Below are 24,789 nucleotides of genomic sequence, written 5' to 3'. Positions count from 1 at the left end.
CACAGCCCAAGAAATTGGATATTCACGGCATAGCTCCTTTGCGCGAGGTAGATTTCAAGTAAAGTAAATTCGAGAAAAATCCAGACTATATATATAACATAGCCCCTTATACAATAGAACAAACCAAGAGCTCCAAACGGTGGTATCAAATGGTAGTACGTATAAACCAAAAGGCCAGAAAATCATCTCATCGTGTCAACATCACCCAGTCGGATCACCGCCGGGAACACAAAGCCCAATGCGCCAGAAATAGTCCCGATGGGCATAAAAGAGTTCCCATAGCCTATACCTCGCCGGAATAAACGACCAGTCCCATTTCCGAGAATGCAGCGCGTGTCCTTCGTCGCAGGCAGCAGAGCTGTCACGGCCATGACCACGCCGAGTGCCGAGAACGACTTGGTTTGCGGAGCCAGTATCAAATTCGGGTTCGGATGCGGATCCAGTTTCAGGTTCGGGGTCTTGTGAATTGTAGCAGTCGACGCTGGAACTGGAACTATCTGATGAGGATATGATGGGGATGTTGATGTCGCGAAGCATATCGAGCACGGTCGCGGCGGGATCGGCGTCAGCACCAGCTATACAGTTTGGATCCTGGTTCCCGACACAGACCCGGAGATCTTCAACAGACGGCGAGAGCTCGGGTTTGGAGATGAAGATCTCCCCCGCGTGTGCGGTGTACCCCCATTCTCTAAGCGGGAGGAGCGGAACCGGATCATTGACGTGGGTGACTCGACGGAATCGCTGGTCAACAACACTACCACCGTCGGCCTGGTCGCTGCTCTTACTGGCCATGCCAAACTGGTGATCAATAAATGTTGCAAAGTCTTTATTCCCAATCATCGGCTCCCCGAACGTCGTAACCAGCGGATCCCATCCCTTCAGCCGCATCTCCAGACCCGCCAGCGCGGCGACGGCCCCGCCGAGCGAATGGCCCACCAGCGTGACTTCGTAGTCCGGGTACTGTTCGAGCGCTGCAGCGACAGCGGGGAGGACGGTTTCGCGCGTGTTCCGCCATGAGGCCATGAACCCTGCGTGCACCGTACAGTTTTCGCAGCGCGCTGGCGGCGTGGGGTCCTTGCCGTCGTCGCTATCGCTACCGTCTTCTGGGTATGGGACGTAGGACTGTGGGTAGGCGGAGAGGTCGATTATGGTGTTTGCTATTGAGTAGGTGCCGCGGAAGGCGACGACGATGCGCGGAGGGGACGGCGAGTGGGAGAGCGCGATGTAGCCGCATGAGTCGGAGAGGAGGGGGCCGGTGTTCCAGGCCTAAGTGGGGGGTGTCAGTTCTGGGGCTTCTGGAAGGGAGTGTTACACACTGTTACCAGCTCCAAGTTTGGAAACTCAACGCATCGGCTGAGGCACTGGAAGGGCTTTTGGATCCCGGTTGTGCTGACGCAGTAGGAGATGTCGACTAGTCGCGAGAGCTCCTCTAGCGAGTTGAAGAGCCGGGGGATGTCGTGAGCCGGGTCATTATGGGCTGCTAGAGCGCAGAGACATGCGCTCAGAAGAGAGAGAGCCCATTTGGCCATGGCGAAAGGGTGTGAAGAGGATGGACGAAAGCATCCCTGTAGTGGGGCTTAAGACAATCCGGGGTAATTATGTCATATTGTTGCCTGAGGCATCATTTCTACTATACTTCGCTCACTTATGTACGCACTCAAGCAGACCAGATCACCACCCGCCCGTCAACCCCGCTTGCTGTGATACTGTCAGTCTCTATCGTGTTTTGGAGAAAGGATCAACTTACTGCTGAAGCGCAGAGCCCCGTTGGCCTCCTCGTAGACCCGCACGGTGTTCACGGTGTTCTGGTGCGTGGACTTGAGCTTGCTGTCGGCCTGAGCCTGGCCCTTGAGATCCATCTGCCGGAACATGTTCAGCGCAGACTCTTCACGGGCACCGGTGGCTGCGCCAGCCTTGTTCTCCAGTGATCCAGCCAGCTGCCACCCGTTCTCGTCGCCGCGGAAGCGGAAAGGTTCACAATCCTAGCGATGATTAGCACTCTGGTATGGAATAACCAAACCAAATTACTTACATGACCAGCGGCAATAATCTCGTTCTCGCCGTTCCAGATCAGGCTGTTCAGGGGCAAGAGACGGGTGGAGATGTTGAGCATCGCCCGAGGAGGCTGCTCCGGCGCGCTGGGGTACACGACCGTGACGCTGCTGTCATGCCCGGTAAAGGCGAGCGCATTGCCACTTGGCGAAAAGGAGACGCCCTGGATCCACCCAGCCGAGTCATTCAGGTATTCACCACAGATCGTGTTGAAGGGGAGACGCTCGCCCCATGCGCTCGGCTCAGGGCGGGTATCCACGCCCTTGATGAAACTAGAGAAGACTCTCGCGTGCGAGTCCGTGGACCCGGCGGCCAGGAGCACAGAGTTGGGGTGCCAGGCGAGCGTCGTGATGGTACTGCGGATGGGCTTCTTCAAGTGCTTTGAGATCCACCAATCGTTCTCCTCCTCGAAGTAGCAGACGGCAATCACACGGGCTCCGGAGCCCACGGCGAACTTCTGCTCCGAAGGGGACCAGCGCACAAAAGTGGCGGCGCGGTTGATTCGAAGGAGGACCAGGGTCGGCTTCCAGCCATCGGGAGTCTGCTCCCAAACATAGGCGTTGCGGTCTAGAGAGTGAGCAATAAGTAATAGAAATTGTGGGGACCAACTCACCCTGCGAGCAGGTCACAATGCGGCCAGTGTTGGGGGCAATGTCGACACCGGTGACGGTCTTTTCGTGGCCCTTGAGTTCATCGCTCAGCGAGAACTTGTTGCCTGACATGCGGTACAGCTCCACATTGTTCTCCCGAGCCACAGCCAGCGTCTGCTTGTCGGCAGAAAAGGAGTGGTCGGCAATTGAGGAGTGGAAGAGGTGGTGCTCCTGGGGGGAGGCCATGGTCAACGACAGGAGGAGCTCTCTACCGTCGTGTATTTGATTGAGTGTTGATTAGGTGTTGATGCGGGACAGCGCTGGAGGGGCTGCTTCATGGATGACATGCTAAGCTATTATGTAATTGGTCACATGACCCGCGCCAGTGGTTTTCTCTTCCTCTCGCATTTTGAGCTTCTCGTCCTCGACCACACTAATAATACGACCCCCTTTCTTTCATGCCCGCAACAGAGTAGCCCGGACCATCTCAACCACCTCACCAAGATCACCTTCGAACGAGATGCCCCCACGCGGTGCTGCTGACGGCAAGGCCGCAGCCACTGGTCCTCCCAACCAAACGTGAGCTCTCCCTGTGACCCGCCATTGAGACGCGATCAGACTCTAATATCCCATCTAGGCTCTACTGCACCAACCTTCCAGAAAAGCTTCGCAAGTATGATTTGCGGCTGTCGCTGTACGCGCTATTCTCGACCTACGGGCCCGTGTTGGACGTCGTGGCCATGAAAACGAACAAGATGCGAGGACAGGCTCATATTGTGTTCAAGGATGTCCAGGCCAGCACACAAGCCCTGCGCGCCCTTCAAGGGTTCGACTTCTTTGGAAAAGAGATGGTATGATCAGATCCTTTTATTTATATTTCCAGCGCTTACATTGTGGGCGTGCAGAAAATTGTCTATGCCAAGGGCCAATCGAATGTGATCGCTAAACTGCGTGGCACCTACATCGCACCGGCCGCGGCTGAAGGAATGGCGGTGTCGACGGATCTTCAAAAGTCCATCTTCAGCGGTCCCCCCGGCGCACTGCCCCCCAAACCGGAGGTCAATGGCGCACATGGCGTGAAGCGACCCCGGGAGGAGGAGAGTGACGAAGAAGAAGCCCCGATGGAGGAAGACAGTGACGTTCCCATGGAAGCTTCGTCGGACGAGGATTAAATCATTCGCTCCGGCCTCATTCGTTGGCCGCGGCTGGGGGGAGTGATCGACGCGCCGATTTGTTTGCATTATGCGTGTCCTCGAAGGGGGCTGGTCCCATCGGGGGCAACGAGCTCACGCGGGACGTGCAGGTTCACGCAGTGACCGACCAGGCCTAGCCAGATGAAGAGGTATGCCCCCGGAGTGACGTTCCTTGCGTCCGCCAGGTGCGCCATCGCGTCGGCCGTGTTGCACGGGTGCACGAAAAAGGCCGGGGCGCCCGATTCGGGGTGGTACTGCGAGGGAGACGGAGATGATGAGCTCATTATGGACAACGAGTCGCCGTGAGCGCGCGCATACATACGCCAAGACTGATGCCCCCCATAACCCCCACGCTCTGCAATCCTTGTCTATACTGCTCGGGAACCACATACTGATAGACGGCGTCGAGTCCGACCGGGCCGTGATGGTGGTGGTTCCATTTCAGCCGGAAGAACAGGACAGGCACGCGGTATGTGGACGAGAGCAGGATGTCATAGTCTACCTGTAAGCTGGGGTTGGGTGCGGCGCGCACGAGGGCTTCCTGTGATGCCTGGTCAGGACGGTGCAACATCACTCGGGGAGGCTGGGAGGTGCAGACCGGGTCTTGTTCTTCTTCTTCTTCGTCGTCGATCGCCTCCGACTCTGCGGAGTGTACGGTTTTGTGCGGGATGTCGGTGATATGTTGTGTGATCCGGAGCATAGAGCCAGTGGACTAGCCGATAGAGCAATGCCATCATCCATCAGCGCATGATTATTAATAATATTATTATTCAAAATTTGTCCCGGATGATACCTGTGTGACGAGTCGAATCGTCTCCCAGCCTCCGTCTGGCCGGTCCCAGGCAGCTTGGGCCACCGCTTGACACGCGCGGGAAAACTCCGCCGGCGTCAAGTAAGGGAACGCGGAGAGCGAGAGGTCCGACATCGTGGTGGACGGAACATTTCCCGGATGCGGACAGGGCGGAGAGTCGGCGATCTGGGTAATTCCCACGTCGTCGTCGCATGAACCATCCAGGAACAAGGCCTGAAGTCACCATGAATCAAGGCAGGACACCGGATGTGGCAAGGACAATGCTGTTGTTGGGGAAGGATCGGCGGTGTCGCAGATAGAGGGCGGTACCGGTACCTGATCCACTCTCTAATCTACTATGTGGAGCAAGTACCTGTACTGGGTGTGGCGCTGTACCAACCGCTTGCGGCGCAGGCTCCCAATCACATTGTCCGCTTGCATCTGCTTCATCAACATGCGCTCACCGTCCGTCGCACTCGATGGATTGGCGCCTTCGCTTTCGTCGCTTATGTGTTTTGTCCACTTTTTTATTATGTATCGTCCCTGTTCTTCACTCGGTCGCTCTCTCTCTCCCTCTTTCCCAGCGCCTCTGGCTCCTTCTTCCCCGCGCTTTGTTTCATGAATGCTTCTGCTTGTTAAATAATAGTTTGCGAATACCCTGATTGGCTGTGCGAGTTTGCTCTGCCTGCTCTGGAGCAGGTCCATTTCTGTCTCTTTTCTTGCTCTCCTGGTCCCTGCTGTGGCCGTCGGCTCTTGTAACCATTCATTCTTCCTGCTCTCTTGCTCCCTCTCTCTCTGTGTGTGTGTGCCAGCCCTGTCCAACCACACCTCCCCAGTCTCACCAATCTGAAACACTGAGCTGCTCCTCCATCCTCTCCGCGCAGCTGCCGGGCAACCATCGCCTGCCAATCGTACCACCGATTGGGAACAAAACCAGCTTGGGCCCGGATCGATCGCCCTGTGGACAGCAGCCATAAAGGCGTGGCTTGACGTCAACGGCCTGGGATCCGATCTAATCTCCATGCTCCCGCGTGGAAAGCTTCAGATCTGAGCCAGGTCGCCCCCCGTCGGCCCGGTCTCCCAGCCCATCCAGCAATTGTATATCTTCCGCCGTCTCGGCCCATGCTGTGCATGTCCTCGTGAATCTGCTCCAGGGACATTTACGCTATTGATCTAGTTCGTGAACGTCATGGGCAACTCGCAATCTAACCCCAACAATGATGAATCCCGCCGCGCCAACCGGCTGTCCAAACCTCTTACTCAGAAACTCAACATCGATCCCAGCTCGACGCCTCATCTGCATCCCCCGGGTAACCCTCCCGAGCTCGCGACGGGGTTGATCGGATGGCAGAATCCGTGGGTGGCTTCCCATATTTCTCATGCTTCGTCGGGGACCAGGACTAGCTATTATCCTAAGCCCCGCGACATTCCCCCCACGGTCTTTGAAGCAGAGGATATTCCGGAGATTCCTGAACTTCCGGAACGTTCTAAGAAGAACGACAAGGAGCCTCGGGACCTTGCTGTGTTTGCGCAGAATTTCGATCAGCACCCATTTGGGGCCCGCCCTACCTATCGATCAAGCCCGCCTTTCAACCGGAGAGATTCCTATCAGCCAGAGGCTACCAATGTCCCTTCGGAGCCGGAGCCAGAACAGCCGAGGCGTCCCAATTCAATCCAGACTCCTCTTCCCCGGCACCGAAGTGTGATCTACGACAGCAAGATTGAGGATGTATCCTCATCCAACACTCACTTCTTGGTTGACAACCAGCGATTCTCGCTGACTCGACGGCGCTCTCTGTTGACACGACCTGGTGTCGCTACAAGACGCACGACGAGCGCCATTCGGCGGATGCCATCAACCATCGGGGAGCCGGAGAGTCCTGAAGAGATAGAGGCCAACGTGATGCAGTGGCCATTGCCGGCTCGTCAACGGCCGCCGCTGCCCATCCCACCTCCGGCCCGACCCACAAGCCCAATGGACTCTCGGTATACTCAACTTGGAGCACTTAAACTGGGATCGCTGCGGGTTGTCAACGGCTCGTCACCCTGCCCGAGCGAACGCATTCCTCTGACTCGACCGTACACAACGGGCCCTGGACTTGGCCTGGATCATGTGGAGACTACGGACGCGAGAGGATCCGCGCTGAGGATCCGGCCTCTGGCGGACGTCAAGAAAGCGGACGACACCCCGGGCAGTCCCTTTTCATTCGAGAAATCGCCCACAATTACGGTTCAGTCACGATCGAAGACCGCGTTTCCGGGAGAGCATGAGGATGAGGGAATTGCCATGTGTGATGAGGTGAAGACCTCTGAGAGTGCGAACATCCCGCTAGAGAAGACCACTACAGAGTCGAGCATCAGTCAAAAGACCACTCAGTCGCTGAACAAATCGGACAGCGGGTACAGCTCCGCGGCTTCGATTGGCTCTCAGCAGCGTAGTCGAACCCGAGAGTCCATTGATTCCCAGACATCCGTCTCCTGTGGCGCAGACAGCTCCAAGAACGTGCCGGTGTCCAATTCTCAGAGCCCTGACCGAGAATCTCGGGTACAACGCCGCCTGAGTCTCCAGGAAGTCCACGCGAGGAACTCCTCCCGACCACAGCTCGCTTCTTCATCGCGTGATGATCCCACTCGCTCCATGATTGAACCCGCAAATGGACTACGCGGACGACGATCTACTGTTTGCGGTCCCCGCTCTATGGAGGACCGTCGACCGTACAACAATGCCTCTGTCTTTCCTAATGCTCCCACGGGGCCGACCCGAGGGCCATTGTATGGAGACTGGTGTCCCATCAATCCTTTCGAGGCTGGCTACGGGCCTGGTTCATCACCCCCGGTCCCAGAGAGACACCGCCACCATCAGCTTCCCATGAACCGGTCACATCGCGCTCTCTCCGAGCACAACCATGTCCATGGAGAAACCGATGCTTGGGACTCCCGATCCCGGAGCCGGAGCAGTCGAACATGGTCTCAGAAGCCGGGGATTGACGTTCCCCCGCTCCCGACCATCCTATCCCCCGGCCACGGGCAGTTCCCCGAGGATATGGAGATAGAGGTGCCCGAGTCGTATCGAGGCCGGCCTCGAAGCCGGAGCCATGACTATCGCCGGCGGAAGTTGATGAAGGCCCGTCCGTCGGATCTCCATATGACGACGTCACCTTTTGTGCTGCACTGAGTATGCGCCTGTTCTTTTGTGTATTTTCTTTTATTTTCTAGTGTTTACTTGGCTTCGCTCTCGAGCGCGGGGATGGAGTTTCCTAAAAGTTCTGTGATTTCTTAGGGGAGTACTTTTTCCCTTCTTTCTGTTTCGGTTAGCCGGCGCAGGTTGTTTTGTTCTGTTGTTTTTCTTTTTATGGGATACCCTTCTCTTTCGGCGGCGTTACGGGGACCAGGTTTCTCATTCCTCCCAGAGGGGAGCGTTGGCGTTGGGTTGCACGCGGTTTTCACTCAAGCCCGGCGTTTGTTCCATATGATGTGTTGACGAGCTGCGAAATTCCCACTTCCACTTGATGTTTTTGACCGTCATCTATCCGTGCGTGTATGTCGTAGAATAATCTATCCCACATGTGCGACGCTGCACGAGTACAGTCCTCCCGTGCTAGCCCAAACTCTGGTCAGCGCCATGGATGGCTGGTCCGACCTGCCTCTCCCATGTGGCTGGTTTTTTTCCGCAGGCAAGACAAGACAGCAAGGAGTATTTATTTGATTACATGCAGGGCTGCTTTTTCTATAACCCTTGCTGCTGGCATGCAGGGCAGACCCTTCACATGTCTGAACGTGTGTCTGTATGTAAGTACCACTAACTTACACGTCTACGACCAGGTAATGGATCTGATAGATCTGAGGCTGACATCTTTATTTCCTGCTTATTCTAGCTTATACTATATTTGATTTCAAATCAAATTCCCAACATCCAAGACAAGGCGTACGTCTAAAGAGTCGTGTAGTGTACTTCTCAAATCAATTCCAATTGAATTAGACCAGATCATAATGAAGATAGATAGTACAGTACATGGATGACATGAAATGAAATGATCATTAAAAAAAAAAAAAAAAAAAGACCGCGCCTAGCCCATGCAATCAATACCAGTATATCATGCGCCGTTAGTTATCCATCACAGAACACGAATCTTCTTCGTCTGCGGCGCAGCCTCCTTCGGCACGAACACTGACAAAACCCCATTCTTCAAATTGGCCCGTACGGCATCCTGGTCTACCCGCGTTGGGAAAGTGAAGGTGCGCTGGAAGTTGCCGATTGATCGCTCTGAGACCCAGTAGTGGTATGGGGAGTCGTGATTTGAGGCTGGCTCAGCTGTGGTGGTGGTATCAGAGTCAGTGTTGGACTGAGCAGCTTCATCCTCATCCTCATTTTGGACGGTAGGCTGACGCCATCGCGAAGCAGGAGAGGTAGACTTGATATCTTTGTTGCTGTTCGTGGTGGTGGATTCCGCATACTCCCGCTCCGTGCGGCCCTTGATGACTAGGGTCTGGGGGTCGCTGAATTCAATATCGATATTGCTCTGGACCACGCCTGGCAGCTCGCCGTCGAGATAGTAGCCACTGTCCAGCTCGCGCACGTCAAAGGCGGGAGTGAAGGTGGGTTGTGTGGTCGTGGTGGATGTAGTAGGTGTTCTAGTAGATCGACGGCATGTGGGGCGGGAGCGGTGGGCCTCGTAGTCGTCGAGCAGGTGGAACAGAGGCGAGAGCTCAGTGAAGCGCGGGAAGAAGGCCATGGTTTTTGGTTGCTTGTTTGTGATCAAGAGATGATCGAAGTTGGTGCTGGTGTCTGTTACCGTAGATTGGGGGCTTCTCTTTATACTTGGAGGTGAGAGTGTGGGAGAAGTATGTGGAAGCATCTAGAAGCTGCTGGCACCGTCCGCCACGTTCTTTGGATGAGCAACACCAACCCGCTAATAATCGTGCTGAATGTTCTAGGAGGCTTCCGAGATTGCAAATCATTATTACATCACCACACTAGGTGACGGTAAATCGGACTCCGAAAATGGCGTCCAATGTGGCTACCCTTTTCGGCGCGTTTTTACTAGGATCTTAGTCATCCACACATCATGAAGCTCGCAGCTGTCATCGAACCGCCATGAGCTAAAAGATCACGAACAAGGGTTCTTTCAATATTTAATACATTGAGATTTTGTTCGCTGGATACCGGAATTGTCAATGTAGTATGGTCGCGTTAAGTCACTGTGTCGCCCTGATCTGCTCGCTGAGAGGCCTGATCGTTTAATCCAATATCTTTGAACAACAATACTCAATAAGATGAGGTTATGTATGCGAGCAGAACATGTATAGAGTGCGCTCTTCCCCCTGCCCCTGTACTTAGCGCCGTCTGGCCACTTCTACCGCCGCAGGCCCCTTCCACCCATCTATAAACCGCCGCCTTCCCTCCGCTAGACACATGCAGGGAATCCAAATCCACGGATGTATTCCACCAGTTGGGGTAGATAATGAAGAGAACCCAGTACAACTATAATGGAGCAGCCACTAGAAAATGTATCTGAGGGAAGCGCAGCCGTCGCAGTTTGAGGTAGCCACTATAAAAATTTATCTGCTGTGCCTGTGGGATATGAGTGGAGAAACAACGATATCTCTGTCGAAATTTGTCAGAAAGAAAATGCAACCAAATATTACTTAGAGGTTGAGATTTCTTCGCATCCTTTCATAGTCGTCAAGATATATCCCTGGCGCTATTTTCGTATCATAATCACTATTATGGGGCAGTAATACAAAAGCTTGTACTTGCAGATGCTAGATAATCAATAGGGAATTTTCTGTAACTTATTTAGAATGGCAAGTACTTCGAAGATGGTAGTGAACCTAATGTATATCTACTAGTTTCCAATATAAAATATCATGCCCTTCTATTTTAGTTGCGTGACCACATATCCCCCACCGTATTCTATTTCGGGATTAGGGGGGCCTTACCCGTGGAATACCTATTGAGGCTGAAGTGGAACGTACTACGGAGTCTACAGAAAATGTATGTAATTATGACCACTAGACTGATTACTTATTATTCCCAGCCTTTCAATGTGCCTTTATGTCTTCAACCCCGCTCTGTCCTTCGACATCCGTACGGTAAGTATATCATGGCAGAGTTCACTCACAGAGTCCAATGCATCTCCTGTGGATTAGAAATTTGTGGATGGAAAATCCAGGACGAATGGCCTTGGCTAACGAGGTACCGCACAAGTGAGTATTTCAGCAAATTGCAGATAATTCTATTCATTTTACTTATTGAGGGCAGTATATTTGACTCCTAGCGGAGTTCAGTTGTCGGATGTCCTCAGGAGTGACATAGATTGGGGCTATTGGGTAAACCTCGCTGTACAGACATTTGGCACCCCGATGTACGATGCGATAAAAGTCCCGCCAACTGCTTTCATAGTTCATGAGTGCTGCTGGGAACTCCTCCTCAAGCATTTCAATCACGGCGAACTCTGTTTGGATATGCTTTTTGAAGCATGCAAAGATTCGCCCACGTCAAGGATTGGCATCGGTAAGATCCCATTTTCTCTCCGATTATAAACGATTTCATGAGGCATTAGGCTAAACCTATTCGCGTCTTTCTAGCAGACGGCACTGGATGGAACAAAAGCGAACTAGGGGCTTTGAATCCCGGCAGCCCGCCCCCTATTCATGGAGTTTACAAAGCCAGGGATGGTTTGCCAAAGCTGTCCTCGTACGACAGGTGGTGTATAAGGAATATGGATTTGGTGCCAGATTGCTTCGATCTACTTCCAGTGGAGATCCGACTGGAAATAGCAAGTTACCTCCCTACGGTGGACTATTTTAGGCTTCGATGTTCTTCAAGAACCATGGCGGCTCTTTTTAAAAGCCAGGCATTTTGGAAAACACGATTCCTGGTGACTGGGGACCGTGGGTTTCTTGGCCATCTAACTGAAGAAAGCGCAAAATCGATGGACTGGAGAGCTACTTACCGCCACACTAACCATCTTGAAGATCTTCAAGTTGTAGCAAGACGGCGCCAATGGATCAACAACCGGTCGATAAGAGATAGGTGTGTGATGTTAAGGGCTTTCGACAACGCTCTTCTGGCAAATCGAGCAGAGAATGTCAACAATTTCCGTTGGGAAGTAGTCTGTGGTGCCTGTGGATCATTCAAATGCCACAAAACGGTACAAGATGAACTGGAAACAAAAGAGCCTTGTAGGAAGAACCTAGTGACTCAAACCGTTCTCATTCCAAGTTCTCTCACAAGAATCGCTGTCTCTGTTCTACATGACGAGGAGAATACGTCTATCGCTGGGCTTGAGCTTATTTCTGAGGATGAAGCGCCAAACACAATTTTTGGCTATAAAATACCGGGAAGTCAAGTCATGATGAATACCCAGCGGCAGTCTCTGAGAGGCTTCATGGTAGTCATTGGCCGTGGAGCAATTCGTGCAATACGTCCTATTTCTACCGCAGACTCGGCTTGGATCGGTCGAACAGCTGACAAGGAAATTTCTCTTGCCTATTACGTACGATTGACCACAGTTAAAGGTGTCATGGCTTTTTCAGGAGGCTTCGACGTGAGTTTATTCTAGTATCCATTGTATTTGATACGTTACTGAAAGATTTATACAGAATCGCCAAATGATTCGCCTAGCCATAGGAACCAACAGTGTCTGTCCCGAGGGCAGCTGAGCTAGATTATAGAGTGATAGGATTTCTCGCTCAACGCCAGCTATGTGGCTGTACTCCTGTAGCTCGGTTCTCGTGGATAGCTCATTTTCTTCTTCATACATTAATCCACGGTCTTTCCTCTGGTCCAATATTTTAATTTTTCTCTAAAAAGGAAAGAGGTTTTGCAATGAAAGAAGAACCTCGGGGCTAAGGAAGTGGAAGAAAGGAAGGGTTGCTATGGATTTCTTTAAGGTTGAAAAGATGAAGCTGTTAAAAGAGCCTAATCTATACAGAGGGAGCACCACATTTCTGCTTCAGAACGAAGACTCTAACATAGGGATGGACCAAATAACATGTCAACGAACAGATGGGTGTGATTCATTGAGAGGACTAAACTATCGTACATGAAAGAAAGTAACAATCTTCACGAAACTCCATTTACCTGGAGAAACTAATCATAACGTGCGACTCCGAATTTGAAAAAGAAATTCCTCAATTTCATCGGCGTCCTGAACGAAGTTGTAGATGGTGTTGTTGATGGAAATCAGGCGGCTGCTCCCCTGGGCCATAGAGTAGAATCGAACAGAACGGCCAATCGCAACTATTCCGAAGAGTTTGGGGGCATCTGATGGCCTCGCCAGGTCTCTTTTTGAGGCTGCCATGTAATTGGCGAGCTGCGTTGCAGCCCTATCCCACGATCGTTCAGAGGGCATTCGGTTGGCGGGAGGGGCTCGCTTGCTCTCAATGAACAGAAATTGACAAAATTGTCCGCGGAATTCTCTAGAGACAATGACATTGGCACGAATCAAGCTGGTCTGGGCCACATGGGCCTCCCGTTCGATGCCGTACAAGCTCAACTCAAAGTAGAGTCGCAGAACCTGCGTCCACAGGTGGTCCACCTGCTGCTCCAGGCAATTGGGGACCACCCTGTCAAGGTAGTGGCGGATGAGCAAATGTGTCGCGTACTATTTCCATATCAACAATTTCGATTGACGTAGCATCGTTTAGCGTACTTACCATTTTGAGTATCACTTTGATCGGCAGGCCAGCGTCCTATCGAATTCGCTATATCTCGTCAGATTTGAAGTACAACGCATGTGGACTTCCAGTTATGGCTGAGGACTTCCAAATTTATAAGGCCTCGGGCTTCAGACAAAAGCATTTAATGGTGGTTGTAGGGCCAATAGCATAGCTAATAACACAATATTATCTTATTGTCTTATTGTCTTCTATTGTTATTCATTAGCTACAGAGTCTCTCATAGATGAGATTTTAGGCCCGTAATAAAGCATTTAATAGTAGCTGTAAGGCTTGAAGCACAGCTAATAATAGAGTACTATCTTATTGTGTCTTATTGTCTTCCCGTACCTTGCGAGTATCGTTCCGACGACGGAACAATGTTCTAGATGCCACCCCTGTCCCAACTGGGTATAGCCTATGACATCATTCCGAGCCGGCCAATCATATTGAAAGCTTCCGCATCGAAAAAGTCCAGTCTTTCTGGATGTCAGGAGTCACGCCGAATATGGAGGCATTCCAGCATGTCTGCCTATACGACTCGGTCCCATTCCTTTCAGAGCATAAAGTCTAAAACTGGATGCAAGACCTGCAAGTGAGTGTCCCGGTATTGCCTCGATCCCCTTCTAACTCGGTCAGAATCCGTCGAGTGAAATGCGGAGAAGAGAGACCATCGTGCACGCGGTGTACAAGCACGGGCCGAAACTGCGAGTACGATCGCGCCCCATCCACCGCTCTACAGTATCCACTGTCGGCATCCTCCCCTGTTCAGGGCGAGCGTCATGCCTTTGAATACTACTTCTATCACGCCGCCCAAGGGCTGTCCGACACGCTCGATTTCGGCTTCTGGTGCGGGACGGTGCTCCAGATCTGCCGCGCTGAGCCTGTTGTCTGGGATGCAATTGTCGCGCTGAGCACATTGTATGAGTCGCCCACTGTACTGTCCGGGCTGTATGATACGCCTCCTGTGCAGTCCAGGTTATATGACGCGCCCCCTATGTGGTCCAGGTTGTATGGTGCACCCCCTGTGCGGTCCAGGGACTTGTCGTCGCACCTTTTGTCCAGTACAGTGCCGACTCAACGTCAACAGCAGGCCTTGACATGGTACTCCCGGTCCATAGGGAGGCTGCAGTGGCAGATCGAACGAGGGGTGGTGGATGTCACGGTGGCGCTTGCTAGCTGCATTCTGTTCATCTGCATTGAGATCCTTCAGGGGAATGTCCGCGAAGCGCTAGCGTTATATAAACGGGGGTTGCAACTAGCAAGATCTATAACTACACCCACCTCGGCGATGATTGTGATTACATCTGTGCTGCAGCGCATGGGCCCATGGGCACTCATCATCGGCGGTGTTCCACATATATCTGGGGGGAGTTGTAGCGATGATGAGTCCCGCACGAATACCCCCTTTCTCTCCCTCTCCGAAGCCCGAAGTCGTCTTCATGCTTTCTTTCCGGAGTGGAAGGATCTTGACTGTGACTGGAAGGTAGCTCGTCCGAGACAACACACAGGAACGTCTACACCGGAAGGTTCGCTTCACATCCCACAAAGAGTCCTCGAACACCGTATTCTCGCCTGGCATGCTCGATTTAGCACAATGCCTGAGGTTCAGCGATACATTCATACTCATGAACCCACTGGACACCGGCTTCTAGACAGACGAAACACCCACGACGGCATCATCGCTGGCCTAATAATGACATACACCAGCATCCTTATCCTTACTCAAACAACCATCAACTATAGCGAATCCATATACGACGCCTACGATTCTGAGTTCATGCAAATCCTCAGGCACGCCCCCCTGGCACTAGCTGCCACGGCCTGTGATGACGGCCACCAACCCCCCTTTGTCTTCGACATGGGTATCGGCATGCCCCTGCTCATTACAGCGCTCAAGTGTCGATCGCCGGCGGTTCGGCGCCAGGCACTTCGTCTCCAGCGGCAGGCGCCTCAAATCCAGAGCTTTTATCTGGGAGCGATGGCAACGCCCGTCGTGGCTGCTATTGTCGCCGTCGAGGAGAAAGGGCCGTCGGTGAATGAAGCTTTGGTGATGGGGTTGCTGGACCAACCTGGATGCGTCCCACCGGATAATCAACGAGTCTTGGATTATTGTGTATTGCCTGCGGAGGTCGTTAACGGCAAGGAACCTCTGGTGTTGCAGTATACACGCAGGGAGAGTCTAGGAGATGAGCGGAGGATCGTGGAGGAGAGGGTGATGCTGGCTCAAGATGGGGCCTGATCAGAGTCTGTAAAAGGATGGTACAGAAGCTCTTTTCTATGCTGTTATTTATTGCCGTGTAAGTAGACATACACGGAGGTGGCTGTGTATAGTAGGGTCGTGTAAGACGTAGTATTATAAGTCACATAGGTGTTATGGAGATAGAAGGGATGTATCTTTAGAAAATAGTGATTTACGACTTAGACAAATACGGATTATGGTGGTTTCGGATACGAGCCAAGATACAACCCGTGAATGTTCATAGGGGAATTTGTTTTCGAAAATTGGTGTATGACTGAGGTATGCGATAAGGAGCTGTTGCCGTTTCAATTATAGATAATGGTAACTCAAAATGAACACTATTTGGCACTATTTCTATATGGCAGTCTTAATGATCTTTAAGGCCCGCTGTACCTTGTACTTAGGGTGCGCGGAGTTGAGGGCGTGGTCACCGCAATCCTGAAAGCCTTAGAATTTGGAGGGGGGCTAGATGGCCGGTCCTATCGCAGATCTGCGGCTTATCACCCTTTATGACTGGTCGTCGTATACTTCAAAGGCACAAACTGCCACACTATATGCGAATGTAATTAATGGATGTTATTCGGTATTGCCCTTTACGCAACGACGCGCGCATAAGCATACTCACAGCTATGGACAGCCACACAGACCTGCACGTCTTACCTTCTGTGTTTAGCATCATTACTCCGCTAATAGGCTGCCGTACTCCGCTTTTCTACCTTGGGACCCGCAAGGGGATTAGCCCCCTTGAAGATAAGGCCCCCCAGAGACAAGCGTGAAGGAGGAAATCACTGCACGTACACAAGCTGGAGGTTGACATACACCATGGCATTCTCTTCCTCGCTGACCCAGATCTGGCCGCCGCGACCGACCTTTACCGAGAAAGATGTCCCTAGCCAAGAGGGACGGGTTTTCATTGTCACCGGTGGAAACCAGGGCGTTGGGTACGAGCTCATCAAGATGCTATACCCTACCGGTGCCGTTATCTACATGGCCAGTCGCTCTAAGGAACGCGCTGAACAGGCCATCAAGGAAATCGTGTCTACGGACCCATCCGGCTCTGCGCGCCTTCGGTTCCTTCATCTCGACCTCGACGACCTCAATGCGGTCCGGAGTGCTGCCGAAACATTCTCCCAGCAAGAATCACGCCTCGATATTATATGGAACAATGCCGGGATTGGCTCTGTGAAGGTCGGCTCCAAGACTAAGCAGGGAATCGAGGCCCACATGGGAGTCAATGTCATCGGTCCTTTTCTCTTCACTCAGCTCCTCCTCCCTAAATTGCAGGCGGCGGCGGTAGCCTCTCCAAAGAACAGCGTCCGCATCATTTGGACCAGCTCTTATACTGTAGAGTCGTTATCCCCGAATGGTGGCTACAACCTCGAGGACATCGAGAAGGGAGGGACCAACAGCGCCTACACCAACTATGCCATGTCCAAGGCGGCAAACTGGATGGTTGCTGACGAGGCCGGGAAGCGCTATGGAAAGGACGGTATCATCAGCGTGGCTCAGAATCCGGGAAACCTGAAGACCCATATCTACGACACCCAGACCAAACTCATGATGTTCTTCATAAACTGGCTGCTACATCCACCAAAGTTAGGCGGCTATACCGAACTATATGCGGGCCTCAGTCCAGAGATCACAGAGAAGCAGCAGGGCGGGCTCATCATCCCGTGGGGTAGATTCCAGGCCCGAAATCCGAGGGAGGATATCTACAAAGCACTAGAGGAAGGCAAGGGAAAGGAATTGTGGGATTGGATCGAAGCTCAGATCAAGGCGCATGCTTGAGTATGCACTGCCAGATACATATAGCTAAGGTACAACGAAGTTTAGTTGGTTCCTCTTCTGCATGTGGTGTCGACGCATTTCTGTTGATATGCCCTTTTTTGTTGCGATCGCAATCCTATATTCCATGGCCTAGTTACAAGAAGTCAGGGAAATGCAGCGATTTTTTTTTTTTGGAAACAATTAAGCAGTCCGTCCCAAGAACCAATACTAGAAGTCTGCTTTGCTCCTCACCGTCACCTGCACTTCAACCGCCGTAGCAGAATGCCAAGGTTAGTCCCTGTCTCGATATTGGCTCCAGGCGTGGGATAGGTTATAGGGCCTATTTACGAGCCAGTGATGGAATAATTGTCTTGCTTCTTGATATGAACAATGACGTCACACGCTTTTATACTATGTCTTAATCATAACACCCGAAATCTCCTCGTGGGTGTAGCCGACGATGAAACGGATGAAGTAGCTTGGGTAAGGGAACTGCAATTTTTCATAATTGCAATTCAATGTCTCGCTCTCGTTCTCGGTCTCTCTCGTTAACATGGTGTCCAAAGTCTATTCTGCAATCTACTAGTCATTTCAATTCCAAGGATTCTAGGAGCTGGAAGGTTCGCTCAAACCCAAACCAAGTTTCGCCCTTTCTTCTCATCCGCAAATAGAAATCGCCTATCCTATTCCGGCCTCAGGAGTCACGTTATTTTGTTTTTCGTTCCCTTCTTGGACAGGCACGAATGTAGGAGCCATCTGGCCTGGCCAATCGTATCATTAAGCTAGTGATCTTCATCCAAATAGATTGTCTGTCTCCGGAGAAAATCCTCGGTAGCTCAGATCAAATCATCGATCGGAATCCGCCAATGATGACAGGACGATCCCCATCGGGCGGCCCGAGGTACAACTCTCGTGCACTTTCTATTAGCAAACTGAGTGATGACGCGAAAATCAAGAATCATTGTATACAGGACCCGCTGGTTGAGAGCATGACTTCCGTATAACTACGGACGGTAAAGTTTTCCGCGAGCATCAACTGACCTCGATAGATTGCTCTAGAGCAGTCTGGTACGCAATTGCTATACTCTATTGAATCTGGCATCGAGTACAAATTTCCCCTTGCCCCCGGGTTTGACGTGCCTTTTCTTCTGAATTAACTAAGATTTCTGTCTTGTTCTCTTTTCATCAATAGTAAAAGATCTTAGATTGAACATGAAGGTCAGTCTTTGTGCATTGTTTGGTGCTGCTGCTGGCGTTGTCCACGGCATACCAATTATGAAACGTGCGCTCAATGACGGTATGTTTTCCAATCCAAAAATATGCCCTCATTCCTCTCATGAGGTAATCTTCTGTACTGATTAGTGATAATAAATAGCAACCATTCTCAACTACGCATTGACGCTTGAACATCTCGAAGCAACTTTCTATCAGCAGGGCCTACAAAATTACACCCATGAAGCCTTTCTGAATGCTGGATTTCCGGACCCCTTCTATTCCAATTTGCAAAAGGTTGCATCAGACGAGCAGACTCATGTGGCGTTTCTGACAAGTGCTCTAAGCGGTATGTGAATCCAAGTATTACAAGTATCAATCATTGACAACCGCTTTTCAGCCGCGGGTGCCCCAGCAGTTGCACAGTGCAGCTACTCGTTCCCAGCTACTGACCCGAAGGGCTTTATTTCACTTGCAAATGTATTAGAGGGTAATTAACAACCATCCTTATACCAAAAGAGAGGTGCTAACACTCTCTGCCCAGGGGTCGGAGTTAGTGCTTACCTTGGGGCAGCTGCTTCTATCACCAACAAAACATATCTCACTGCGGCAGGAAGCATCCTCTCCGTAGAAGCCCGTCACAATGCCTACCTTCGGGCTGCACAAGGCCAAATCCCTTTTGCTCAGCCTTTTGATAACCCGCTTGATCCTAATGAGGTTTTCACGGTTGCTTCGCCTTTCATTACTTCGTGTCCCTCCACCAACATGCAGCTTCCAGTGAAAGCATTCCCCTCTCTAACAATGGTTCCCAGTGAGAGTGTCACGAACGGATCCACGGCGACTTTGATGGCTGGTCCCGGTTTTAACTCCACAAGTACGAACCTGTCATCCGCGTTTATAACTGTCACCGGGCCTATCTGGGCGCCTCTCAAATCGCTTGGTAATGGTCAATTCATCGTGACTATTCCTGGAGGTGTCGAGGGTCAGAGCTACATTGTCTTGACAAATAGTATGAGCGGCGTGAGTGATGATAATATCGTGGCCGGACCAGCCATAGTTGAAGTGGAGTCAATGTAAAGGATGTCTTCTGCTGAACATGTTGGTTTCGCATCTACAGGTAGGTGGTGCTCGCAGGAAAAGTCTTGTTCAGTTGCTACATTATGATGTATAATCACTGCCTTCATAACTTGTATTTTCGCTTTCTTGAAAAAAAATTCTCGTTCGTGAAATGTCAGATACAATCTATCCCACTTTGCAAGTCGTTGAATAGACACCGTAAACCTACACGGACATCTTGACCGTTCTGGCCAAAGCTTGGAGCCTGCCAAATCTATAGTTTTTTACCATTAAATCGGTGGCTGGTAATATATAAAGTTCTTAAACCCCTTCTTCCATCATCACGTGAATTCACTGCAAAACAGTCAACAGCTATAGAACTAATAAGTGCTTCTGAGGCGATTCAGCATGCCCTCCCCCATTTTCCTGGCCGAGTTTCCCCCGTATGAAAAGTACCTCGAGCTGGGCCGCAAGGGTGCCATCGCCTTTCCTGAGTTTGAGCGTGTAAGTTCAGCGTGCGGTTACAATGATAGTAGAGGGGTACACGTCTTGTATGAAGTAGTTATACTATTTCTAATATAGGATACGAATGGCGCATACATTGTGATGCCTGGAGAAGGGTTCTGCCGGATTAGTGAATGCGACCGGAGAAAGGTAAGTCATCTCTGTTTTTAACCACCATATAAGCGCTGACTACCTTTTTATTTACTTTAAGAAAAACCAAGACACTCGCAATCTGCGCATGCACGTGAAGAGCCATGGGGTTGAAGTGTCTCCTCACCACACCGGCAAGCCCTCGACTATTGAAAAGGCGCAGATTCGTGGTAGGTTTTCCTTTCGAAAGTGATTGGCAAGCGATAGCTAAGCGCTTAGCCTGGTACCGAAACCTGATGGCGAATTACCTGGATAGCACGCCTGCTGCCGCCTGCGACTCGGCCCCTGAAAAAAGCCCTGCACCTAAGGTGCCTCTTACTCCTCGTGGACGTGTATGATGTTTTCTAAATACCTTCAAAGCGCTTAGAACTAACTTATTTAAGGTGTCGAAGGCTCAGGCACGCGCCAACCTGAAGGATCGTGGCTTGCTTACGAACAATGATTACCCTTGCGGTTCGTGCGCGAATGGAGGCAATCCTAGCAGTATGTATGCTCTTCTTAAAGAACAAAAGTCACTAACTAGGCGTTTAGAATGCCCTGCTAATATGGACTGTGACTATCATAAACTGTTCGACATGTCGGACTGCGTCGATTACCTACGCTCTTCGGAGTCTTGAATGGGGATGTCAAAATATTCTAGTTATGGTCTCTGTAGAATATGGTATAGTCGGAGATATATATTCTTTGGGGTATAGTATACAGCACAACCAATTAAACCTTCTAGACCAATAATAACACAAGCATCCTAGACTCGCACACCCCTCCACCCAATCCAAACCAGACCTAATATACAGAAATGAATTGACCGGAAAGGGAACCCGATTCACCTTCCGCTGTCGGGCAAAATCGGATCCTTAGCCCATCGCATAGGGCAGCGAAGCAATTTCTCTTGGGTGAGCAGGACGAGAGCAACGCCGTAGACAACGACCAGGCACGAGAACCGCACGGGATCACCAATCACCGGATATTGCGAATTCCCGGCGCCGCGTACATCTCCAGCTGGCGCTGGCCTTTGCGCAGCAGGTACTCGATGGCCCCGAAGTCTTTCTTGCTCACCGAGAGATGTTTTTGGAATTCCGCGCTGGAAATGTCGGGTGGTGGTCTTAGTCGGACTGTACCGATGAGTTTTGGGGGGAACATACCGGGCATAGGCCTTGAAGTTGGCTCTGGACTCCTGGGTATGTTCAGTCTGAGGGAACCAAAAGAAATTAAAAAAGGAAGACTCTCACAGTAGGTTTTTTCCGGATCTCGCGCAGACATTGGCGGTACAGGGACAATACCTCGCGCTGCAGACCGGAGAGCCGCGCCATGATGATGGGTGGTGGACGATCTGCGCTCCGTTTCCCGCCGGGACTGGAGGCTAAGGCGGAGGGCGGAGAGAGCTTCCTGAACTGACGACTACTTAACGATTCCCTCTCGCCATGTTCACTCGCTCAGCCATGTCCTTCTCAGTGAGTGACCCTACTCTGTCTTGACTTCTTTCTTTACTTCTTCCCTTACTGACGGTCTTCAGCGACTCATCCGCTTCCTAGCCAAGGATGGCAACGTCTACTACGGCGACGCACTCCTCCCCGCAGGCACGAGCGATATCGCAACAGCCACCCGCGCCAAGGTCATCCAGGGCGACATCTTCGGCCAGCACCGCGTAACCGACCAGATCGCCGACGTGAAGCTGCTGCTCGCACCGCTCGCCCGCAAAGATATCGGCACGGTGCGCTGTCTGGGCCTGAACTACGAGCAGCACGCCCGCGAGTCCAACCTGCCCATTCCCAAATACCCTGTTCTGTTCTTCAAGCCCGTCACTGCGATCGCGGGCCCCGTCGACGATATCCCCGTCGCGGACATTGCCCAGCAAGGCGAGGGACTGGACTACGAGTGTGAGCTCGTAGCGGTCATTGGGAAGGAGGCCCGCAATGTGCCCGAGAGCCAGGCTCTCGACTATGTGCTCGGCTATGCGGTCGGTAATGACGTCTCCCACCGGGACTGGCAGATCAAGCGCGGTGGTGGCCAGTGGGGGCTGGGGAAGGGATTTGATGGCTGGGCGCCGTTCGGGCCTGGCATCGTCTCGTCCAGTGTCATCGCTGACCCCAATGCTCTGCACATCTCGACGAAGTTGAATGGCCAGACGGTGCAGTCGTCCTCGACCAAGGACATGATCTTTGGCGTGGCGAAGACTATTGCCTTCCTGTCGCAGGGCACGACGCTCTTGCCCGGCGATCTGATCTTCACCGGAACGTGAGTCTACTCTTTCTCTCTACCGATGCTCGGCTCTAGCTAACTCGCGGACCTTCCAGGCCCCAAGGCGTCGGCATGGGCCGCAAGCCCCAGCTGTGGCTGAAGGATGGCGATTCGGTCGAAGTGTCGCTTGAGGGCGTGGGATCGTGTGTCAACCGGGTGGTGTACGATAAGCCTGCTCCCCGGCTGTGAGGGCCGTACATAGAGCGAGAGATATATATACCATAGGACACATAACTAGTGATTCAATCGATCTGATTCATAAAAGGAAAACAAACAAAGAACAATTAAGTGTCTAATTGGTCTGCGCCCCATAGCCCTTGATGGTCTCGGCAAACGCCCAGCTCTGGCCTTCAATCTGCTCATCCTCCCGCAAGTCAATGCCCTCTCTCGTAATCACCGCTATCGAGTACTTATCCAGACTCCGCGCGTCACGGTAGAACAGAACCTTCAAGCATTCCTTCAGCGCCTCAACGGCCTCTTCCCGGCTGATCGTCTGGATATCCCTCTCATCAGGGAATTTACGGCGCAGAATCGGCACGGCAAGATGGGCACCGAACCCGGTGGCCAGGTGCGGTGCGGAGAAGGTCGTGCCCAGCAGATCGGCGGAGCTGAGGAACGGCTTGTCGTCGGCGTCGAACCCCGCGACGAGGACGTGGTTCCACAGAGGGTTGAACTCGGAGCGCCGTTTGTAGAACACCTTCGCCAGGTAGGTGTGCAAGTTCTTGGCGTTGAGCATGTTGCCGTGCGCGGAGTAGTTCTCGCGGATGTCAATCGATTCGAGTAGTCGGTCGATGTATTGCATGTCGGACACGTCACCGCCGAATCCGACGACTGCCTTGCCGCCGAACACGCGCAGACGCTTGACGTCCGTGAATCGAGCAAGAGATCCGTACGATGCTGGATAGATACCCCCGTTAGTTTGTGACCATCACCAACGCAGCTAGCCAAGTGCCTTAGTTGGTCGAACGCATACCCAGGTTATCGGTCGCGAGAGCAACGCCGCCATTAAACTTGACGCCCACCACTGATGTTCCCGTCACGGCGGGAGATGTTGTGTGGGCCTTGGGGCCGGAGGTCTGGAGGTAGGTGCTGTTGTAGGCGCCGTAGACATCGTCTCTGGGCTGCCGACACTGTGAGCAATGGGCACAGCACTTGCAGAAGGGGATAACTTACACGACCCCAAGCTTCGGGGAAGTGATTCATGATGGGCGGAGAGTAGGGGGGAGAGAGATTAAACGAAGGTCCAAGTGAAGTCAAGGTAGACAACAGATGACGAGCTTCCCAGGCAGGCGAGCTGACGGAGCTCGGCTTTGTCAGCGGTCACGGGACCTGCAACTATAGTGAATATTTAGAGGCACTTGGTTTACAGTATGAAATAATATACTGGATTAGATGAAATAGCATATTAGTATCATTGCTGGGCAGTGTTTTCTGGGTGTGGAAACTATTACTTCTTGGTTGTCCAGCATTCCAAGGTTGCTCCATCCGCACAGCCACCTTGCTCGTCGATCCGTAGTTGGATATTTAACTTTCGCTCTCCTCCTCTTTCAACCATGCCACAATTTAGATAACAGCAGTCATGTCTTCCCGCTCAGCCTCAATAGACTCGGCAGACTCGGCGCCCCCACCTCAGGACGAGCAGGGCCCAGCTCGTATCTATGCGGTCTACAAGAACTCCTTCCGCCGGCACTATGAGATCAAATCACTGGACGACCAAATCCTCTTCTACGCTGATGTCTCCTCATTGACACGGAACAAGCCCGATATCACCCTTCATGCGGGAACCGACACCAATGCACCCATTGTGGCGGTCAGCCAGTTCCTCAAACTGTCAAGCAACTACAAACTCGGTCTAGGCAACCCCGATGACCCAGGAAACATGCAATGGGAGGATATGACACGCGAGAGCATTCGCGCCAACAAGCACCGCATTGAAATGAACATTCGCAACTCCCCCGGTCCAGACACTCCCGCCCAGAGACGCTCTTTTCTCTGGAAGCGCACTCGCCATGTCGTGGTGGACGACTCGTCGCGGAGATGGGGGAGCGTGCGCAACTACAAGCTGGTGGACGAGAGCTCCGACCAGGTCGTGGCTATTTTTACGAGCGAGCGGACTTACAACAAGTGTGGGAAGATCCAGATCAAGGTGGAATATGGGGACGATTTTGATCGAATTGTCTTCATTTCCTGCTTGAGTTTGTATGAGAAGGCCAAACGGCGCGCTCGGGCTGCATCGGCAGGCGGCGGTGGCGCTTAGAGCAGATCGCAGACACTGACTGTCTGTGTCGACTGTCAAGTCCATCCGTGATGTATATGTAGTTCTTCTGTCCATCT

The 24,789-nt window shown here is 52.0% G+C and overlaps 13 protein-coding genes across 13 annotated transcripts; 7 read left to right on the top strand and 6 right to left on the bottom strand.

Annotated features, from left to right (window-relative positions):
- Positions 1–201: 201 nt before the first annotated feature.
- Positions 202–2,888, bottom strand: N7474_003903 (Lipase class 3; the record flags this gene model as incomplete). The annotated part of the gene is made up of 5 exons (XM_057195318.1): positions 202–1,266; positions 1,323–1,480; positions 1,748–1,982; positions 2,033–2,619; positions 2,666–2,888. 5 exons carry the CDS (start codon positions 2,886–2,888, stop codon positions 202–204), a joined length of 2,268 nt encoding a protein of 755 aa, XP_057052714.1.
- Positions 2,889–3,147: 259 nt separating this feature from the next.
- On the top strand, positions 3,148–3,814 carry N7474_003902 (U2 snRNP complex subunit MSL1; the record flags this gene model as incomplete). The annotated part of the gene is made up of 3 exons (XM_057195317.1): positions 3,148–3,221; positions 3,280–3,493; positions 3,548–3,814. Coding segments are annotated over 3 exons (555 nt in total), but the record flags the coding sequence as incomplete, so codon positions are not given.
- Positions 3,815–3,882: 68 nt separating this feature from the next.
- Positions 3,883–4,760, bottom strand: N7474_003901 (ATG3/ATG10 family protein; the record flags this gene model as incomplete). Its single annotated transcript, XM_057195316.1, has 3 exons — positions 3,883–4,089; positions 4,158–4,547; positions 4,629–4,760. 3 exons carry the CDS (start codon positions 4,758–4,760, stop codon positions 3,883–3,885), a joined length of 729 nt encoding a protein of 242 aa, XP_057052712.1.
- A 1,054-nt stretch (positions 4,761–5,814) lies between these two features.
- On the top strand, positions 5,815–7,800 carry N7474_003900 (uncharacterized protein; the record flags this gene model as incomplete). The annotated part of the gene is made up of 1 exon (XM_057195315.1): positions 5,815–7,800. The coding sequence occupies one exon, from the start codon at positions 5,815–5,817 to the stop codon at positions 7,798–7,800; it is 1,986 nt and encodes a 661-aa protein (XP_057052711.1).
- A 940-nt stretch (positions 7,801–8,740) lies between these two features.
- N7474_003899 (Hsp20/alpha crystallin family protein) lies at positions 8,741–9,358 on the bottom strand (the record flags this gene model as incomplete). The annotated part of the gene is made up of 1 exon (XM_057195314.1): positions 8,741–9,358. The coding sequence occupies one exon, from the start codon at positions 9,356–9,358 to the stop codon at positions 8,741–8,743; it is 618 nt and encodes a 205-aa protein (XP_057052710.1).
- Positions 9,359–12,724: 3,366 nt separating this feature from the next.
- Positions 12,725–13,289, bottom strand: N7474_003898 (uncharacterized protein; the record flags this gene model as incomplete). The annotated part of the gene is made up of 2 exons (XM_057195313.1): positions 12,725–13,234; positions 13,287–13,289. The coding sequence occupies 2 exons, from the start codon at positions 13,287–13,289 to the stop codon at positions 12,725–12,727; spliced, it is 513 nt and encodes a 170-aa protein (XP_057052709.1).
- A 577-nt stretch (positions 13,290–13,866) lies between these two features.
- On the top strand, positions 13,867–15,528 carry N7474_003897 (Zn(II)2Cys6 transcription factor domain-containing protein; the record flags this gene model as incomplete). Its single annotated transcript, XM_057195312.1, has 1 exon — positions 13,867–15,528. One exon carries the CDS (start codon positions 13,867–13,869, stop codon positions 15,526–15,528), a length of 1,662 nt encoding a protein of 553 aa, XP_057052708.1.
- An 822-nt stretch (positions 15,529–16,350) lies between these two features.
- On the top strand, positions 16,351–17,316 carry N7474_003896 (uncharacterized protein; the record flags this gene model as incomplete). The annotated part of the gene is made up of 1 exon (XM_057195311.1): positions 16,351–17,316. The coding sequence occupies one exon, from the start codon at positions 16,351–16,353 to the stop codon at positions 17,314–17,316; it is 966 nt and encodes a 321-aa protein (XP_057052707.1).
- Positions 17,317–18,507: 1,191 nt separating this feature from the next.
- N7474_003895 (ferritin-like domain-containing protein) lies at positions 18,508–19,584 on the top strand (the record flags this gene model as incomplete). Its single annotated transcript, XM_057195310.1, has 4 exons — positions 18,508–18,592; positions 18,671–18,856; positions 18,908–18,997; positions 19,052–19,584. 4 exons carry the CDS (start codon positions 18,508–18,510, stop codon positions 19,582–19,584), a joined length of 894 nt encoding a protein of 297 aa, XP_057052706.1.
- A 1,590-nt stretch (positions 19,585–21,174) lies between these two features.
- N7474_003894 (succinate dehydrogenase assembly factor 1) lies at positions 21,175–21,527 on the bottom strand (the record flags this gene model as incomplete). The annotated part of the gene is made up of 3 exons (XM_057195309.1): positions 21,175–21,298; positions 21,360–21,391; positions 21,447–21,527. The coding sequence occupies 3 exons, from the start codon at positions 21,525–21,527 to the stop codon at positions 21,175–21,177; spliced, it is 237 nt and encodes a 78-aa protein (XP_057052705.1).
- Positions 21,528–21,656: 129 nt separating this feature from the next.
- Positions 21,657–22,644, top strand: N7474_003893 (fumarylacetoacetate hydrolase family protein; the record flags this gene model as incomplete). The annotated part of the gene is made up of 3 exons (XM_057195308.1): positions 21,657–21,668; positions 21,731–22,452; positions 22,512–22,644. 3 exons carry the CDS (start codon positions 21,657–21,659, stop codon positions 22,642–22,644), a joined length of 867 nt encoding a protein of 288 aa, XP_057052704.1.
- Positions 22,645–22,747: 103 nt separating this feature from the next.
- pre4 (proteasome core particle subunit beta 7) lies at positions 22,748–23,658 on the bottom strand (the record flags this gene model as incomplete). Its single annotated transcript, XM_057195307.1, has 3 exons — positions 22,748–23,352; positions 23,429–23,576; positions 23,629–23,658. The coding sequence occupies 3 exons, from the start codon at positions 23,656–23,658 to the stop codon at positions 22,748–22,750; spliced, it is 783 nt and encodes a 260-aa protein (XP_057052703.1).
- Positions 23,659–24,034: 376 nt separating this feature from the next.
- Positions 24,035–24,712, top strand: N7474_003891 (uncharacterized protein; the record flags this gene model as incomplete). Its single annotated transcript, XM_057195306.1, has 1 exon — positions 24,035–24,712. The coding sequence occupies one exon, from the start codon at positions 24,035–24,037 to the stop codon at positions 24,710–24,712; it is 678 nt and encodes a 225-aa protein (XP_057052702.1).
- Between the last annotated feature and the right edge of the window lie 77 nt (positions 24,713–24,789).

This window comes from Penicillium riverlandense, assembly GCF_028828495.1.
Source record: "Penicillium riverlandense strain IBT 135883 chromosome Unknown utg000003l_segment0_segment0, whole genome shotgun sequence".
NCBI classification, from domain to species: domain Eukaryota; kingdom Fungi; phylum Ascomycota; class Eurotiomycetes; order Eurotiales; family Aspergillaceae; genus Penicillium; species Penicillium riverlandense.
Note: the sequence above shows the minus strand (reverse complement) of the source record. Positions and strands in the feature narration are given on the sequence as shown.